This window comes from Chelonoidis abingdonii, unplaced genomic scaffold (assembly GCF_003597395.2).
Source record: "Chelonoidis abingdonii isolate Lonesome George unplaced genomic scaffold, CheloAbing_2.0 scaffold0001, whole genome shotgun sequence".
In the NCBI taxonomy this organism is placed as follows: Eukaryota; Metazoa; Chordata; order Testudines; family Testudinidae; genus Chelonoidis; species Chelonoidis abingdonii.
In genome coordinates, this window is record NW_027424262.1 from 247,061 (window position 1) to 261,168 (window position 14,108).

At 51.5% G+C, this 14,108-nt stretch overlaps 1 protein-coding gene and 1 long non-coding RNA gene across 2 annotated transcripts in view; one reads left to right on the top strand and one right to left on the bottom strand.

Annotated features, from left to right (window-relative positions):
* Positions 1–4,370, bottom strand: part of MRPS5 (mitochondrial ribosomal protein S5) — a 112,252-nt gene extending 107,882 nt beyond the window's left edge. The window contains exon 1 of the mRNA XM_075061292.1: positions 3,971–4,370. Coding sequence (XP_074917393.1) covers positions 3,971–4,022 — 52 coding nt within the window. The 5' untranslated portion in view covers positions 4,023–4,370. The remainder of the gene's footprint in view (positions 1–3,970) is intronic.
* Positions 4,371–4,697: 327 nt separating this feature from the next.
* Positions 4,698–14,108, top strand: part of LOC116827130 (uncharacterized) — a 16,687-nt gene continuing 7,276 nt past the window's right edge. The window contains exon 1 of the long non-coding RNA XR_012654926.1: positions 4,698–5,355. This is a non-coding gene — a long non-coding RNA (uncharacterized LOC116827130). The remainder of the gene's footprint in view (positions 5,356–14,108) is intronic.

Consider the following 14,108-nt stretch of genomic DNA (forward strand, 5'->3'; position numbering starts at 1 on the left):
AGCTGGTAAGGAAACTGACGAGCTGACCGGAGAAGGTTTACCCGCGAAGCTTCCTGTTGCTTGTAAGCTCTCTTTTGGCTGACTTCTTTAGTTTTGTTTTGTTTTTTTGTGTGAAGGGTTAGAGCTGGGTCTGGAGGCAGAGTCCGAGCCAGGGTCTGAGGTAGATAGCAGGGATTTTGAAGTAAAAGAAGTTTTAACTCCCTGTCCTTCCTAGCTCTAGAGCTTAACTTGGTGCAGTGAGGGCATTTTTGAGGAATATGGGTCTCCCCCAAGCATTTTATACACTTGGAGTGCCCATCCGAAAGAGGAATAGGATCCTTACAAGAAGAGCAGCGCTTAAAGCCTGTGGAGCCAGGCATATGTGAAGCGCTGACAGAACGAAAGAAATTTTTTTTTTTTTCTTAACTAGTAGGAAAAGGTAGGCAACACTAACTAAGGTAAGTAACAGAGAAAAACTAGCTAACTACAGGAATTTTAAGATAAAGAAAGAAAATACTAAGGAGTATGCTGAGCTCCGTCTCAAGCCGGGGGCGGTAGAGAAGGAACTTAGAGTACTGGCCCCGCATACTCTCTAGTAACACACTCAGAATGAGTGACAGGTTCTAAGCATGCGTGGCCGGTAGGAGTACTGCTGCAAAAAATCTCCGATCAAAGGTGCAGGGGCGCACCGACACCTAAAGTGGAGCACCCACAGGGACATCTCTTGAAGAAGAACTTAACTTTGCCTTTGACAAGGGGGAGGAAGCACTCTCAGAAAGGCAGGAAAGTACTCACTGGCTGTCCAGCTTTCTGAGTCCAAACCGGGATGCCAGAGAGAAAGGTGTGCTGGAGCCTCCCCTCAAGGCCCTCCCTTGGATGCCACCTCCTGGGTCTTGATGCTCACCTGTTTCCAATACAATGGGGAGTGCCCAAGAAGGGCAGGGCGGGGCTGGGAGGTAGAGACAGTGGGGAAGGGTTGGACAGGGCAGGGCGAAGAGAAAGGGATGGGGGAGTAGGAGGTGGGGGATGCAGCAGAGGATAGTGGGGAAGCAAAGGGGGATGGGATGGGGAAGCGAAGGGGATATGGGAATGGGGATGGGGATGGTGAGCCCGGCATGTGGCAGAGCGGCCACAGCTCCCATGCTCAGATCGCCACAGCAGACAGTAGCAACTGGCCTCCCCTAATAAACCGTCCCGTTCCCAGCCAGCACCAGCAGCCCAGGTACCACTCCAGGTGGGGGGACACAGCCAGTGAGCCAGTGCTCCCCCCCAAATATAGCAGTCAAACTATGCCTATGTTCTTGCCTTCACTTCCTTTATCTTCCTCACAATCTTCTCTGGGTGCTGGATGAAGACATTTTTGTCTTTGTTCCACACTAAAGCAGCTGCATTACGTCAATCTAATGGTGTAGTGTACAGCGGGTCTTAGACTATAGTAACTAGCATATCACACCACTTTCCTTTCAAGATTAGCCAACGCCTTGATCCTCTGCTGAGATCAATGCAGGTGGACCCTTTTGCTCAGATGGAATCCACTGCAGGATCTGGGTCACTGTTCTTTGAAAGGATTCCTTCATGCCTAAATTTGAAGTTTCAAAGTTTAAGATGCATGAGTTATCTTCACAGAAAAAAAACTGATTTTTTTCCAAGTAGAAAAGATGTGTTCTCAGCCACACGTAATGAAACATGGATGAAGGTTAAGGAGCTGGCCCTTCAAGCCAGAGTGCACATGTACAGCATGCCAGAGCACTCAATGGGGCTCCGCCTGTATGGATTACTTCCAGCATCAGGGCTCAAGCATGGAAAATTTCAGCCCCAATAACGAATGGTTGAGAAAGCAGGAAAAAAACACAGGACTGAATTAAAACAGCAGTGGGCACTTCTCTATGCTGGTCACTTGAACAGTGCAAATCTGGAAGAACTCTGGAGTGCACACCAACCTAAGTTGGAGTACATGCAAGCGCAAGTCCGAGACGCAGGGCTGAGGCGCAGGCAGGCAGGGTGGGCACACTGCAGGCACTGCTCAGGCACAGGTGGGCACCACCGGGGCTCAGAGCTGGGGCGCAGGCAGGCAATGGGGGACACACTGCAGGCACTATTGGGGCACAGGGCTGGGGTGCACGCAGGCAGGGCATGGGCGCACTGCTGGGGCTCAGGGCCAGGGCACAGAGGTGCACCGCCAGGGCGCAAGCGGTCAGGGCTGAGGCGCAGGCAGGCACATCGCAGGCACTGCTCAGATGTAGGCGGGCAGGGCCAGGGCACAAGGCTGGGGCACAGGCAGGCACTACGAGCACACTGCAGGCACTACTGGGGCACAGGGCCGAGGCGCACCGCTGGGCTGCAGGCGGGCACGGCAGAGCACAGGGCCGGGGCTCAGGGTGGTGAAGCGCAGCAAGTGGCGCAGGCGGGCAGGGCCGGGGCACACTGGGGGCAGGGCTGGGGCTCTGGGCGGTGAAGCGCAGCAAGTGGCGCAGGAGGGTAGGGCCGGGGCGCACTGGGGGCAGGGCCGGGAGGCAGGACTGGGGCCAGGGCACACTGGGGGGAGGGCCGGGAGGCAGGACCGGGGTGCACTGGGCGCTAGGGCCGCGGCACACTGGGGGGAGGGCCAGGAAGCAGGACCGGGGCCAGGGCACACCGGGGCCAGGGCCAGGAGGCAGGGCCGGGGCGCACCGGGGGCAGGGCCGGGAGACAGGACCGTGGCCAGGGCGCACTGGGGGGAGGGCCGGGAGGCAGGCTGGGGCAGGGAAACCGGGGGCACGGCCAGGTGACTGGGGTAGGGCCGGGGCGTATGGGGGCAGGGCCGGGGCAGGGCTGGGCGCCACTGGGGGCAGGAGGGGTCAGGGCTCACTGGGGGCAGGGCTGGGAGGCAGGGCTGGGGCGCACTGGGGGAGGGCGGGGCGCACTGGGGCAAGGGCCGGGAGCAGGGCCGGGCGCACTGGGGCGGGCCGGGCACACTAGGGTCAGGGCCGGGGGGCAGGGCCGGCGGGCAGGGCTGGGGGCATGAGAAGCAGGACCGGTTTGCGAGCCAGGGCGCACTGGGGCTAGGGCGGGGCCACGGACGCTCGGGGGCACTCGGGGGCAGGGCCCCGGGAGGCAGGGCCGGGGCGCATGGGGGCAGGGCCGGGAGGCAGGGCGGCGACTGGGCAGGGCGGGAGGACAGGGGCGGGGGCGCACTGGGGTGCAGGGCGGGCGGACTGGCGGGCGGGGCAACGGGCTCGGGGCGATCTGGGGTGCAGGGCCGGGGGTGGGAGGAGTCTTGGCGTTGGTTCTATGCTGGTGGGAGTGGCGGGAGGCAGGGCCGGGCGACTGGGGGAGGGCCGGGCGCATGGGGCAGGGACTGCCGGGAGGTAGGGCCGGGCGCCCTGGGGGCAGGACGGGGGCCTGGGGGCGGGCCGGAGGCAGGGCGGGCGCCTGGGCGGCAGGCCGGGGCGCATGGGGCAGGGCGGGGGCCGGGGCCGGGGCGCACTGGGGGAGCAGGGCGGGCGATGGGGGGCAGGCCCGGAAGGCAGGGCGGGGCGCACTGGGCAGGGCCGGGGGCAGGACCGGGCGCACGGGGCGGCGGGAGGCACGGGCGGTGGCGCACTGGGGGCAGGGCCTGGGGCGCACTGGGCAGGGCCGGGGGCAGGGCGGGGCGCAGCTGGGGGCTAGGAGCCGGGGCAGGGCGGGCGCACTGGGGGCAGGGCCGGGGGCAGGCGGGCGCACTGGACCAAGGCGCTGAAGCGCAGGGGCCAAGCAGGCGGTAACGTTATCTCGGGGGGGGGGACCGTTACACCCAAGCAAGCGGCCGAGCGAGCAGAGGAGCGGGCTAGTAGCCGCACGCGCGCCTGGGACCGGCGCGCTGGCCCCGCTTCACCGGGACACATGACCCCGGGCGAAGGGCGGCGGGGAGCGACTCGCCAGGGCCCGGTCCCCGAGCCACGCACCGACACGGGTCCGCGCTCGGGGCAGGGAGCCGCTGCCATCCCGCCAGTGCGCGGCACGAGGGCCTCACCTCGCCACACCGCTCTCAGGGCACCAGACCCACACAGCCAGGTCGCCGCCATCTTCCTGCCGCCTCGTGCCCCTCTCGGCCACCGTAGCTAGTGGCCTTACCCGGTGCCTGACAGGGAAAACACCTCGGCGGGAGGAGGGGAGCTAATGTGTGTCGCAGCGAACTGTTCCCCCGCCCCGGGAAAGACAAAGGGGTTAACCGACGGCCCGCGTCCTCCCTGGCTGTGCCCGCACGGGGCCTACAGGCAGCGTGACGTGCAGCCCTACTTGGGGGCCTTGCATCAGGACCCCACCCGCCCCGCACAGGAGAGGGGTAACCCGATTCCACGTGACTCCCGCAGCGGCCGCCCCAATCACGTGACTCCGCCGGGAGCAGGTGCAGGGCGGAGGCAGGCTTAGTCCCGCCCCCCGCTCTCATTGGGTGCGGGCGTCGTGGGGCGGGGCTGCGTGGTGCCCTGGGCCTGGGGATCCTGCCAGGGTTGGCCCACCGCCTCCACTGCTTCCCTGCCTGGTGCTAGAACGTTCCATGGGTCCGGGCGCCCCATGGCCACCCCCTTCCCTGGCTCGACCCGCTCGTCTGGCCAGGCTGGGCTCCGGCCATGGGGCCAGTGACAATCAGGAGTGGGTCTGCCGGCCCATGGGCTGGTATTCCAGTAGGGTGACCAGATGTCCTGATTTTACAGGGACAAGCCCGGTTTTTGGGGGCTTTTTTTTTTTTTAGGCTCCTATTACCCCCCCCACCCCATCCCCGTTTTTCACACGTGCTGTCTGGTCACCCTATGTTCCATTGAAATCAGCCCACGTGAGGAACCTCAATTACTTTGAGGATCTGGGTCCAAAACGTTGAATGTGGCTCAGTAGTCTGTGGAAGCGAGCACAGAGCATGGAGGACGGATTTGAAGCATGTGCAGTGGCCCTTGTTGCTGAAGTCCTGTGAGGCTGCATTCCTTCCTCAAGGGACCGTCCTGATGGCTGCATGCCCAGGTGTATGGCATTGCTGTGGTTCAGACAGCAGGTGACAAAGGCCTGTGCATAACTGTACAGAATCTCCTACCCAAGTGGAGATAGTGGAAAGTACTAATCACAAATCCAGACCTTAGGTTGAGCCAAGGACTCTAGGAGCTTCTTAAACTACAGGCTGAACTGACCAGTTTGAGGTTTGCACCTTCAGAGAAGATATTATGAAATGCAGAAGAGAAAACTAACAAAAACCAGATGCTAAGAAATCTAGACATACCCACAAAAATATAAAAATTCAGTAATCTAGAAATCACACAAAGAAATCTAGACATACAGGAGAGAAATCAGACAAAGAAAACCGAAAAAAATATCAAAAAATCCAGAAAAGAAACCCAGCATGAGAAATGCAGCATGAGTTCAGCAATAGTCAGTTGCAGCAGTTTTTCTTGGGTTTTATCAAATTAAATAAAGAAATTATTCTGGGTACCTAACATTTCATGTAATCACTAATGCCCACTGTGTCCTGCCCTGTTCCTACTGAAGTCAGTGACACTATTCTCATTGACTTCAGTGGAGCACCATTTTACCCACAGCGATTGTTCATCCTGCACTCATTTGAACTGTCCCTGAGTCCATTGGGATATCATTGTGACTTTTGTTAGGACAGCTACTGGTATGTGTATTTTATATATTAAAGACATTTTTAAAAGAGGAATTAGTTCCTGCTTTTTCAGATACATTTTTCTACTAGGAAAATTGAGCTGAAATTATTCAGATCAGACACTTTCCATACTGCTTTTCCTAACTGATAATCAATGGATTTATCAGTCAAGATCCCATTAATAAAAGGCATTTTCTTATACAGAGCTACTGTACTTATTAATTACATGAGAGATGTGTTAAATAGTAATAAATAATTTGTTTTAGTGAATAGAAGCTGATGCCTTGAAGATTATCTGGAATGTGCCAAACAACCATTCATTCCATTATTTGTCAATGCTCTATTCAGTGAGTAGCATGATGATTGCTTTATATGTTGGGGAAAATATTGAAAAAGTATAAGAAAAATGTCTTGCAGAGCAGTGACATCATATAGGCTGGCAGAAAACGGAAGACATTTTATTAATATAAACAGGATTTCTATCCATCCTAGGTACTTTTAATGTGCCCATTCTTGTAGTATCTAGATGACAATACTTCAGTCCTTAAATACTTACGATGCAGGTGAATATAAAATAATTTCTAATGAGCAAATTTGTATCAAATATTGTCACCTCTGTACTTCCTTTATTCATTTGGACATATAAAATTAATTTCCCTCTCTGATTAATAGTGCACAAGATATCCAACTGGGAAATCCACTTGTTATACACAATTTAGTTACAGGAGAAAAATAAATTGCCTGTTACTAAGTAGTTACATAACAAAATCTTGCTGCTCGCACAATGGCTGCTCAACTATTCTGCACCTTGTTATATTGCTACAACTGCTGTCAGGAAAGTGGAGGTGACTATATTTTGTCCTTTGTCGAGGAGAATTACTGCATATTGCTTTGCTAGCTGGTCTCTTGTTGTCACACTATAGATCGTCTGTGAAAAAATGGAGGAAGAGCATTGTTCAGCCCGGAAATCCACTTCCTTGAATGGTCCTCTGTACATTCAACTCCAAGATGCAACTTAAAGGGAGCAGACTCTGTCTCTTGTATGAGATTTATTAGTAAAATGAATATTTCTGCTTGTGTAGTATGACAGCACTTTCCTTATCAACAGAACAAGTACAGCACAGGCAACAACCAGGCAAACTCCCCACACCTCGTCCTACCAAAAGGCTACAGCTTAGGCATGGAGGGAGGACAGCTACCTAGTGAAAGGCTAGTCCTTTCTCCATGCCTGTGGAGATGAAATATTTGCATGATAAAAAAGGGTCCCCTGGGACAAAGAGACTCCCAGTGCATCAGTATCTTGTGAGATTACCACTGGAACACATTGCCATCCACAAGTTTGGGTCCTTGCCTGAGAAACGGCAAAGTGTAGCAGCACATCTGTGGATTCTTAAACTTTCACAAAATTCACAGCAGGCAGGCACACCCACCCACTGCTGGACTGGTTTAACATGACTTAAGGGCCCTTATTGAAAGGGCAGAATGGTTTTCAATTGCAGTCGCTCAATCGAGTTAGCTTAGCATGCTTGAAAAGCTCCCTCAGGACATCGGTTAACATGTATGAAGCCATGCTTTAGCCTAGGAGAAAGGTTAGGTTCATCTGGCTAACCCCGCAGAACCACACTGGGGGATGGGGAGCAGTATAATTCATTCCATTTCACGTCCATATAAATGGCAAAGAATAGGAATATAGCTTATATCCCTGGGGAAGCCTGCTGAGCACTCTGATGCTGTCAGGGCAGGGTGTGTGTGAGGACCCTGAAAAGCATTCAATCCCCATTATAAGAACAGAATCTCTGATATGGGGATTATTATGGGGCAGTCAGAAAGGCTCAATACGCCTGCAGTCTCTCATCCATGACCACCCAATTATAGTCGTTCTCTCTCCCCACCCCCCATATACCTGTCCACCTCTATTCGTGTGTCTCGGCTTCAGTAATGTCAGCCTCTCGCTGGGCTGATGGACTTTCTGTTCGTCAGACCAGCCAACTGCAGGACATTGACTGGATGAGAGAGCCACCTCCAAAACATCAAAAGGTGGGCGGTGGAAGGAGAAGGCAGATTTGCAGTCAGAGCTCTCTGATATGCAGAGACACCTGTAAGGCACAAGGAGAGAAGCTGAGGATGTTTGGCACTGACACTCTCTCCAGCCTTTTGTCTGGTGAATATTGAAACAGTGTTATCACAATTATGTTATCAGCTATTTATTTTCAGTAGCCTGATGGATGGAAATTCAATTACAGTTGATGATCTGACAGTATGAAAAACTAAATCAGTTACAGTAGGGTTGTTGTCTGGGCGTATAACTTTTGCAGTTTAGTTTGATCTATTTTTTTTAAGAGTGAAAATTGAATTGCTATACAAATTTAAAACAGTATTAATGATTGATGTGTGAATTGTATTACCCCAGAGAGTAAGACAACAGAGTGTAACAATGAAGCCTAGAAAAACATTCAAAGACAGACTGTCTTTTCCATTAAAGGATGAAGAGTGGAATTTGTAATGCCAGCACACAAAATATTAAGTGTAATTTGGATTAGGTTTTTGTATCTCTTAACTCAAATGTTTCTCTCTCTGTTCTTTGTTCTGGCAATATGGTAATTTTTTGACAGCTGCTAACATTAATGCTCATTTGTAAATCTGTATGTTGTGTGACAGACCCAGGCCAGTGGGGTGCAGGAGTCTGGTAGAGGGCAAATATACTGATCACTGGGTGAGTACTTTTCTGTTCCCTGAGTGACCAGAACAGGGTCTGCACTAGAGTAGTCAGGAACTTGCTAGAACCAATTAAGGCAGACAGGCTGATTAGAACTCCTGCAGCCAATCAAGGCAGGCTAACAGGGCATCTGGTTTAAAAGGAGCTCACCCCAGTCAGAATGGGGAGGAGCCAAGGAGAGAAGGTGTTAGGGCTGAGCAGTGAGAGGGTATGCTGCTGGAGACTAAGGAGTGAAGCATTATCAGACACCAGGGAAGTCCTGTGTGGCGGATGAAGGTTGTGCGAGGCGCTTGGGAAGGTTAGTCCAGGGATTGTGCTGTCATGCAGCTGTTACAGAGAGGCACTCTAGACAGCTGCAAATCATAGGGCCCTGGTTGGAACCGAGCGAGTAAGGGTGGGCCCTAGGTTCCCAAACCTCAACTCCTGGATCAGATACAGGCAGAGTTGATCCAGACTGTGGGAGATCATGAGTGTAGCAAATCTGCAATAAGCGCCAGGACCCACCAAGTAGAGGAGGAATTTTCACAACTGCTGTCCAGGTGGAATCTTGTGTGACAGACAGAGAAGTCGGGGGGTGATGTTGGGATTGCCATGATGATGGATATTTTTAGGTATATTGTGATTGAGTTTTTGTTGATTATTTTAAAAAGTAAAAAAAAGGTAGAGTTTATTTTTTGACACAATGGAGACTTATACAGCATTGATACAAGCATACGGTGACCCAGCAGGAGGCACCCGTTCCAGGCGCTGCCCAAGCGAGGCAGCACGGCTGCAGCAAAGACTAATCCCTGCTGAATGACCAGGCCTTCGCAACGACCGAGCTATGTTGCGGAAACTGGTAAACCAGGTAAAGACCCTTACAGAGCTGAACTGCGGCGCTAGGATAGGACGCAGTTCATAACGGGCCAGCCATTGCTGCAGGAACTGAACGCGGGGATGATTGTAGAGCATACTTCTGGCCTTTGAAGGAACAGCCTTACGGGAGGCCTGCTCGAATCAGTGTCTGGCATCCCTTGCCATTCTGTGGGGAGGCCCAGAAGGCTACCATGATCTGCTGAAGGAGGCTGCAGGCGACACCCCTGCTGAAGCAGAGATCCTCGCCAAATCGACCAGTGTGACGGTAACGACTGCAGTGCAGGCCCACGCGGTATCATGAGTGGAGTACCAGGAAATAAAACCCCCGCGGTCCCAATTGTATGACCTCACCATCTTGCCGAGACAGTGGTTGAGCGAGACTAGTCACTGGAGTCCAGAAAAGAACTAGATGGTTCCTGGTCCTCGACACGATACATGAGGGGACTACGCCAACCTTCCTGCTCTGGGTAAGCCAGAGATGAACCCTCCACCTAGGATTGAGGTCTGTTCCACTCATAAGAGGGAAGACAGGTGAGGTGAGAGCTGACCGACCAGTTCAGAAGAGGTCCCCAGATAAACTGAGAGACTAGCCCTGGCTCGAGTGACGGGGCCACCAGCAAAGCCCCAGGAAAACGAGAGGCTGACAGGCTCACCAGAGGCCACAAAGAGTTAGAAACACTGAGGAGAAGAGGATCGATGATATATAATTGCCAACCAGAGACCGGGAATGCCTAAGGCCCCTAAGAGTTATGCCCGCGGGGAGTGGGACATATAGCTGCACAGTTGTCCCAATGCTGAGAGGCCTATGCAGTGTAACCCGGGAACTGGCAGACCATGCTCCCTAATCCACCTTGTGGGTCTTCACTTAACCCCACATAGTGTTACATCGAGACCGTAAACAGCTAAGGGGCAGAGACCACAGCACTGGTTGATTCAGGGAGTGCTATCACGCTGGCTCGGGGAAAGCTCATGAAGACTGCTTGTGGGCCTAGCGTACGGGAAACATGCTCCATGGACAGTTGGTATTACCCCCCATCCAGTATTGAGATTCCAGGGGACCACTACTGAGGTAGCACAGGTGTAAGTCCCTAAACTCCCATAACTGTGTCATAGGGAGCGACTTCCCATGTTTTGGAGGATTTACTCCCAAGTATGCAGATTGGCGAAAGAGAGGAATCTGAGTTAATGAGGTATCCACAGTAGAACTGTCAACCCCTTCTCTGAAATATCCCCAGATTTATTTTCCATCCGACAGGGTGAAGTCAAAAGGGAAGAGGGCTAGCAAAGCCCTTGGGAACCAAATACTGGCCCAAAGCCAGAGGTCACTCTCGTGGGTAGGTGACCCGAGCACTGAAAAGGAGGCACACAGGAGGGGAGAGCTCTGAGTCTGATCCCCACCCTACGCTTTAACCAGTAGAGGCAACAGAGATGAGGCCCCTAGATCTTGGGCAATTAGCCCGGAATGAGAAATTTGGCCGAGACCAGGCTGAAGACCCAAGGTACAACAACATTAGAAAGGAGGTGACTGAAAAATAGATGAGTTCCGTGGAAGCGAGAACACAGAGGGCCGAGACCTACTCATAATGAAAGGACTCTCTATATACGAGTCCTCAGTACAGGACAAGAAGTACAGCAAGATCTTCATAGTACCTCAAAACACCAGAACATCTGTATTCACGTCTTGCGCATAGTCATCTTTTTTGGGGGCACATGGGGGGTAGGAAGACCCTAGCTGAGTCCTACGACAGTTCTCTGGCCCGGATACATGAAGAATGCAACGGACGTGCATCTGCCCGGATGTCAGCTGCACAGTCCCTGTCCCCACCTGAGGGCACCTTTTAGGACCTCTTTCCCATCTAGAGTTCCCTTGAGTGAAAATAGCCATGACCTGTGGACCCCTGGAGAAGACGGCTCGGGCCACCAAGTATATACTTCTTGTTTTGGACTATGCTACTCGTACCAGAAGCTAGTCCCCTGCGGAAACACGCTTAATGATAGCCAAAGAGCTGGTGGAGCTTTGCCGGTGGCTAGCAAAAGAGATATAAACAGACCAAGAACCCCATTTATGTCAAAGCTAATGGAGGACCTCATATGTACGCTGCATCCTATACATACCTGAGAACTTCAGATAGTACCATCCGCAGAGACTGTATGGGTTGGTAGAAAGGTTTATCATACCCTCAAGGCTATGATAAGAAGGTGGTAAGTCGGCGTGAAGGACTGGAACCCTACTGCCCTACCTTATGTTTGCTATCTGGGTACCTCAGCCTCAACTGGGTTTTCCCGATTCGAGTTATATATTGGCGTACCCCCGTGGCATACTAGATATCGCCAAAGAGATTTGGGAAAGAGGAACCAATGAGCGGGAGCAATATAATAGAACATGTAATGACATTGCCAGACCAGATAGCCCGTGTCACCCTATTGTACGGGAACATTGGAAAAGGCACAGGAGGCCCAGAGAACCTATTACAATCGCCAGGAAAAGTCTGACAGTTTCCAACCGGGATGGGTGATGGTGTGTACCCACGGCAGAAAGCAAACTTCTGGCCAATGGCAGGGCCCATGAGGTGGTTGAAACCCGTGGGGAAGTAAACCTACAAGGTGTGGCACCAGGACGCCAAAAAAAGAACAGATTTATCACATCAAACCTTCGAAACCCTGGCATGCACAAGGCATGCCATAACTATCCGAAAAGACCTAACCAGGAAAACAGCCTTCCAAACAGGTGAGAGTGTCTCCCGATTAACACCACACCAGAAGAATGAGTATCTGAGATGATCTTCCGGAACCAAGATGTGTTTCTTGACAAAACCAGGTCGAACAACCGAGACTATCACCACATCGTCACGAACCCTGGGGCCAGAATACAATGAGGCCCTATCGGGTACCAGCGCCAAAAGAGAGGAAATAAAAACGAAGTAAAAAAAAATGCTGAGTTGGGATCATCGAAGAATCCCACAGCAGTGGTCCAGCCCGATGCGTGGCTGGTGCCAAACCTGATGCACCACAAGGTTTTGCACCACGAGCTTCCAGCGACTAAATGAAGTATCCCAGTTTGATGCGAAACCCCATACTTCGCATAGATGAGCTAGTGGACCGTCTGGGGAATGCCCAGTACTTGACTACCCTAGACTTGACAAAGGGGTACTGGCAGATTCCCCTTGCGGAAGACGCAAAGAAAAAGACTGTGTTCTCTACACGAGAGGGTCTTTTTCAATATACCATCCTCCCTTTTGGACTACATGGGGCCCCAGCTACTTTCCAGCACCTCATGGACAAGGAGCACAAGTGTTATCAGACACCAGGAGGAAGGTCCTGTGTGTGGATAAAGAAGGTGTTTGGAGGAGGCCTTGGGGAAGTAGCCCAGGGAGATGTAGCTGTCACACAGCTGTTACAAGACTGTGGGGGAGATCACTGACGTGAGCAAATCTGCCAATAAGCACATGACCCACCAAGGTAGAGGAGGAACTTTGTCACTGTTGTTTTAAAGCTATTTCCTGAATAACACTTTTCTGTCATAATTGTATTGCAAACTAGATGCATTATGCTGCCTTTGTTTTTCCTTAATAGCAATTTAAGATGTGCAAGAAGAAACGCGGTATCTCTAAACTAGGGCTTGGGCTAACATCCACTCCCATTGATGCCAACAGGTTTTGGATCAGGCCCTTAGGACTTTAGATGGGGATGAGAGAAGGTTCTATTTCTTTCTTCCTAGGGAAAGTTGCTGGATGGAGCAGGAATGCTTTACAAGTTTTTTGGTTTTTGTTTCCACATCAGTTTTTCTTGAATCTCTTTCATTGACATAAAGGCTTATAGAATAGCTCAATAGATAAACATTTGGATTACCATCTAGAAAAGAAATTTAGGGTCTTGGAACGCCTAAGCATTGCTCTCAACATCAAGGCAAAGGGAAGGGGAGGAGGCAGAAGCAGATTCCATGCTTACCTATGCTGAACATTCCATTTAGAGCTTTGTTGCAGGTTTGGAAGAAGATTCCATCTGTGAGTGTGACCTTCCAATGACTGAAACTCAGCTAACTCTGCCCCAGCAGCACTGCTGATAAATTGTTCTTCAATACCTTACTAAAATCTATTTTATCAAAGTGATGGACATTTTAAGTAGCTATAATGTAATTACCTGGGACCATGTGGCACTGGAGTTGCCAATTTTGGTTGGACGTATTCCTGGAGGTTTCATCACATGACAATTTTTAATTAAAGATTATTTTTTAATTTCTGGAAACCAGGGCAGTCCTGGAGCGTTGGTAACCTATGTGGCACCATCAATTTTTAACCAGAAATGCCACATGGATTTTAGTGGGGAGTTCAGATGCGGGGGGAGGGGAATAATCAATGGCAGAGTATGGCCACTGAACTGGACGGTTATCAAGATACTATAGCTAACAGTGGATTTCCTGTGAAAACTAATGGCATTTTAATGGCCACAGGTTATCAGGATCTTGATTATAGCCACAATTAAAGCAATGGCATTCGCGAGTTCTGTATTGCTTGTGATGCTGAGACATGAAATCTGTGTAATTTTTTGCAGCTATTTAGAATTTCAAGGTTTTTAGCCAACATAATAATTATATATATATATAGAGAGAGAGAGAGAGGTTTTATTTCTTATATTCTGGCAAAATTCCAGAGGGCTGATTATGTTCTACTGACCTATACAGTATCCCCCCATATTCTGTTGAATGTTATTCTTCTCATTCTGTCTGGAATGGTTGTGTAAGGTTGCTGTCTCCTCCTAAATAGCTGCCAGCTTCCCACCCAGAGGTGGATGCACTTCACTGGTGGGTGAATGGATCCCTGTATGTTTAGACGGCAAGCCCTGTAAATCAGGAAAGCCCTGGTCCTACAAAAGTTGTCCCCCAAGCCAGACACATTCCTGTGCCGAGTCCCAATTTTATAATGTTACATCTTACTTCCCTTGGGTCTC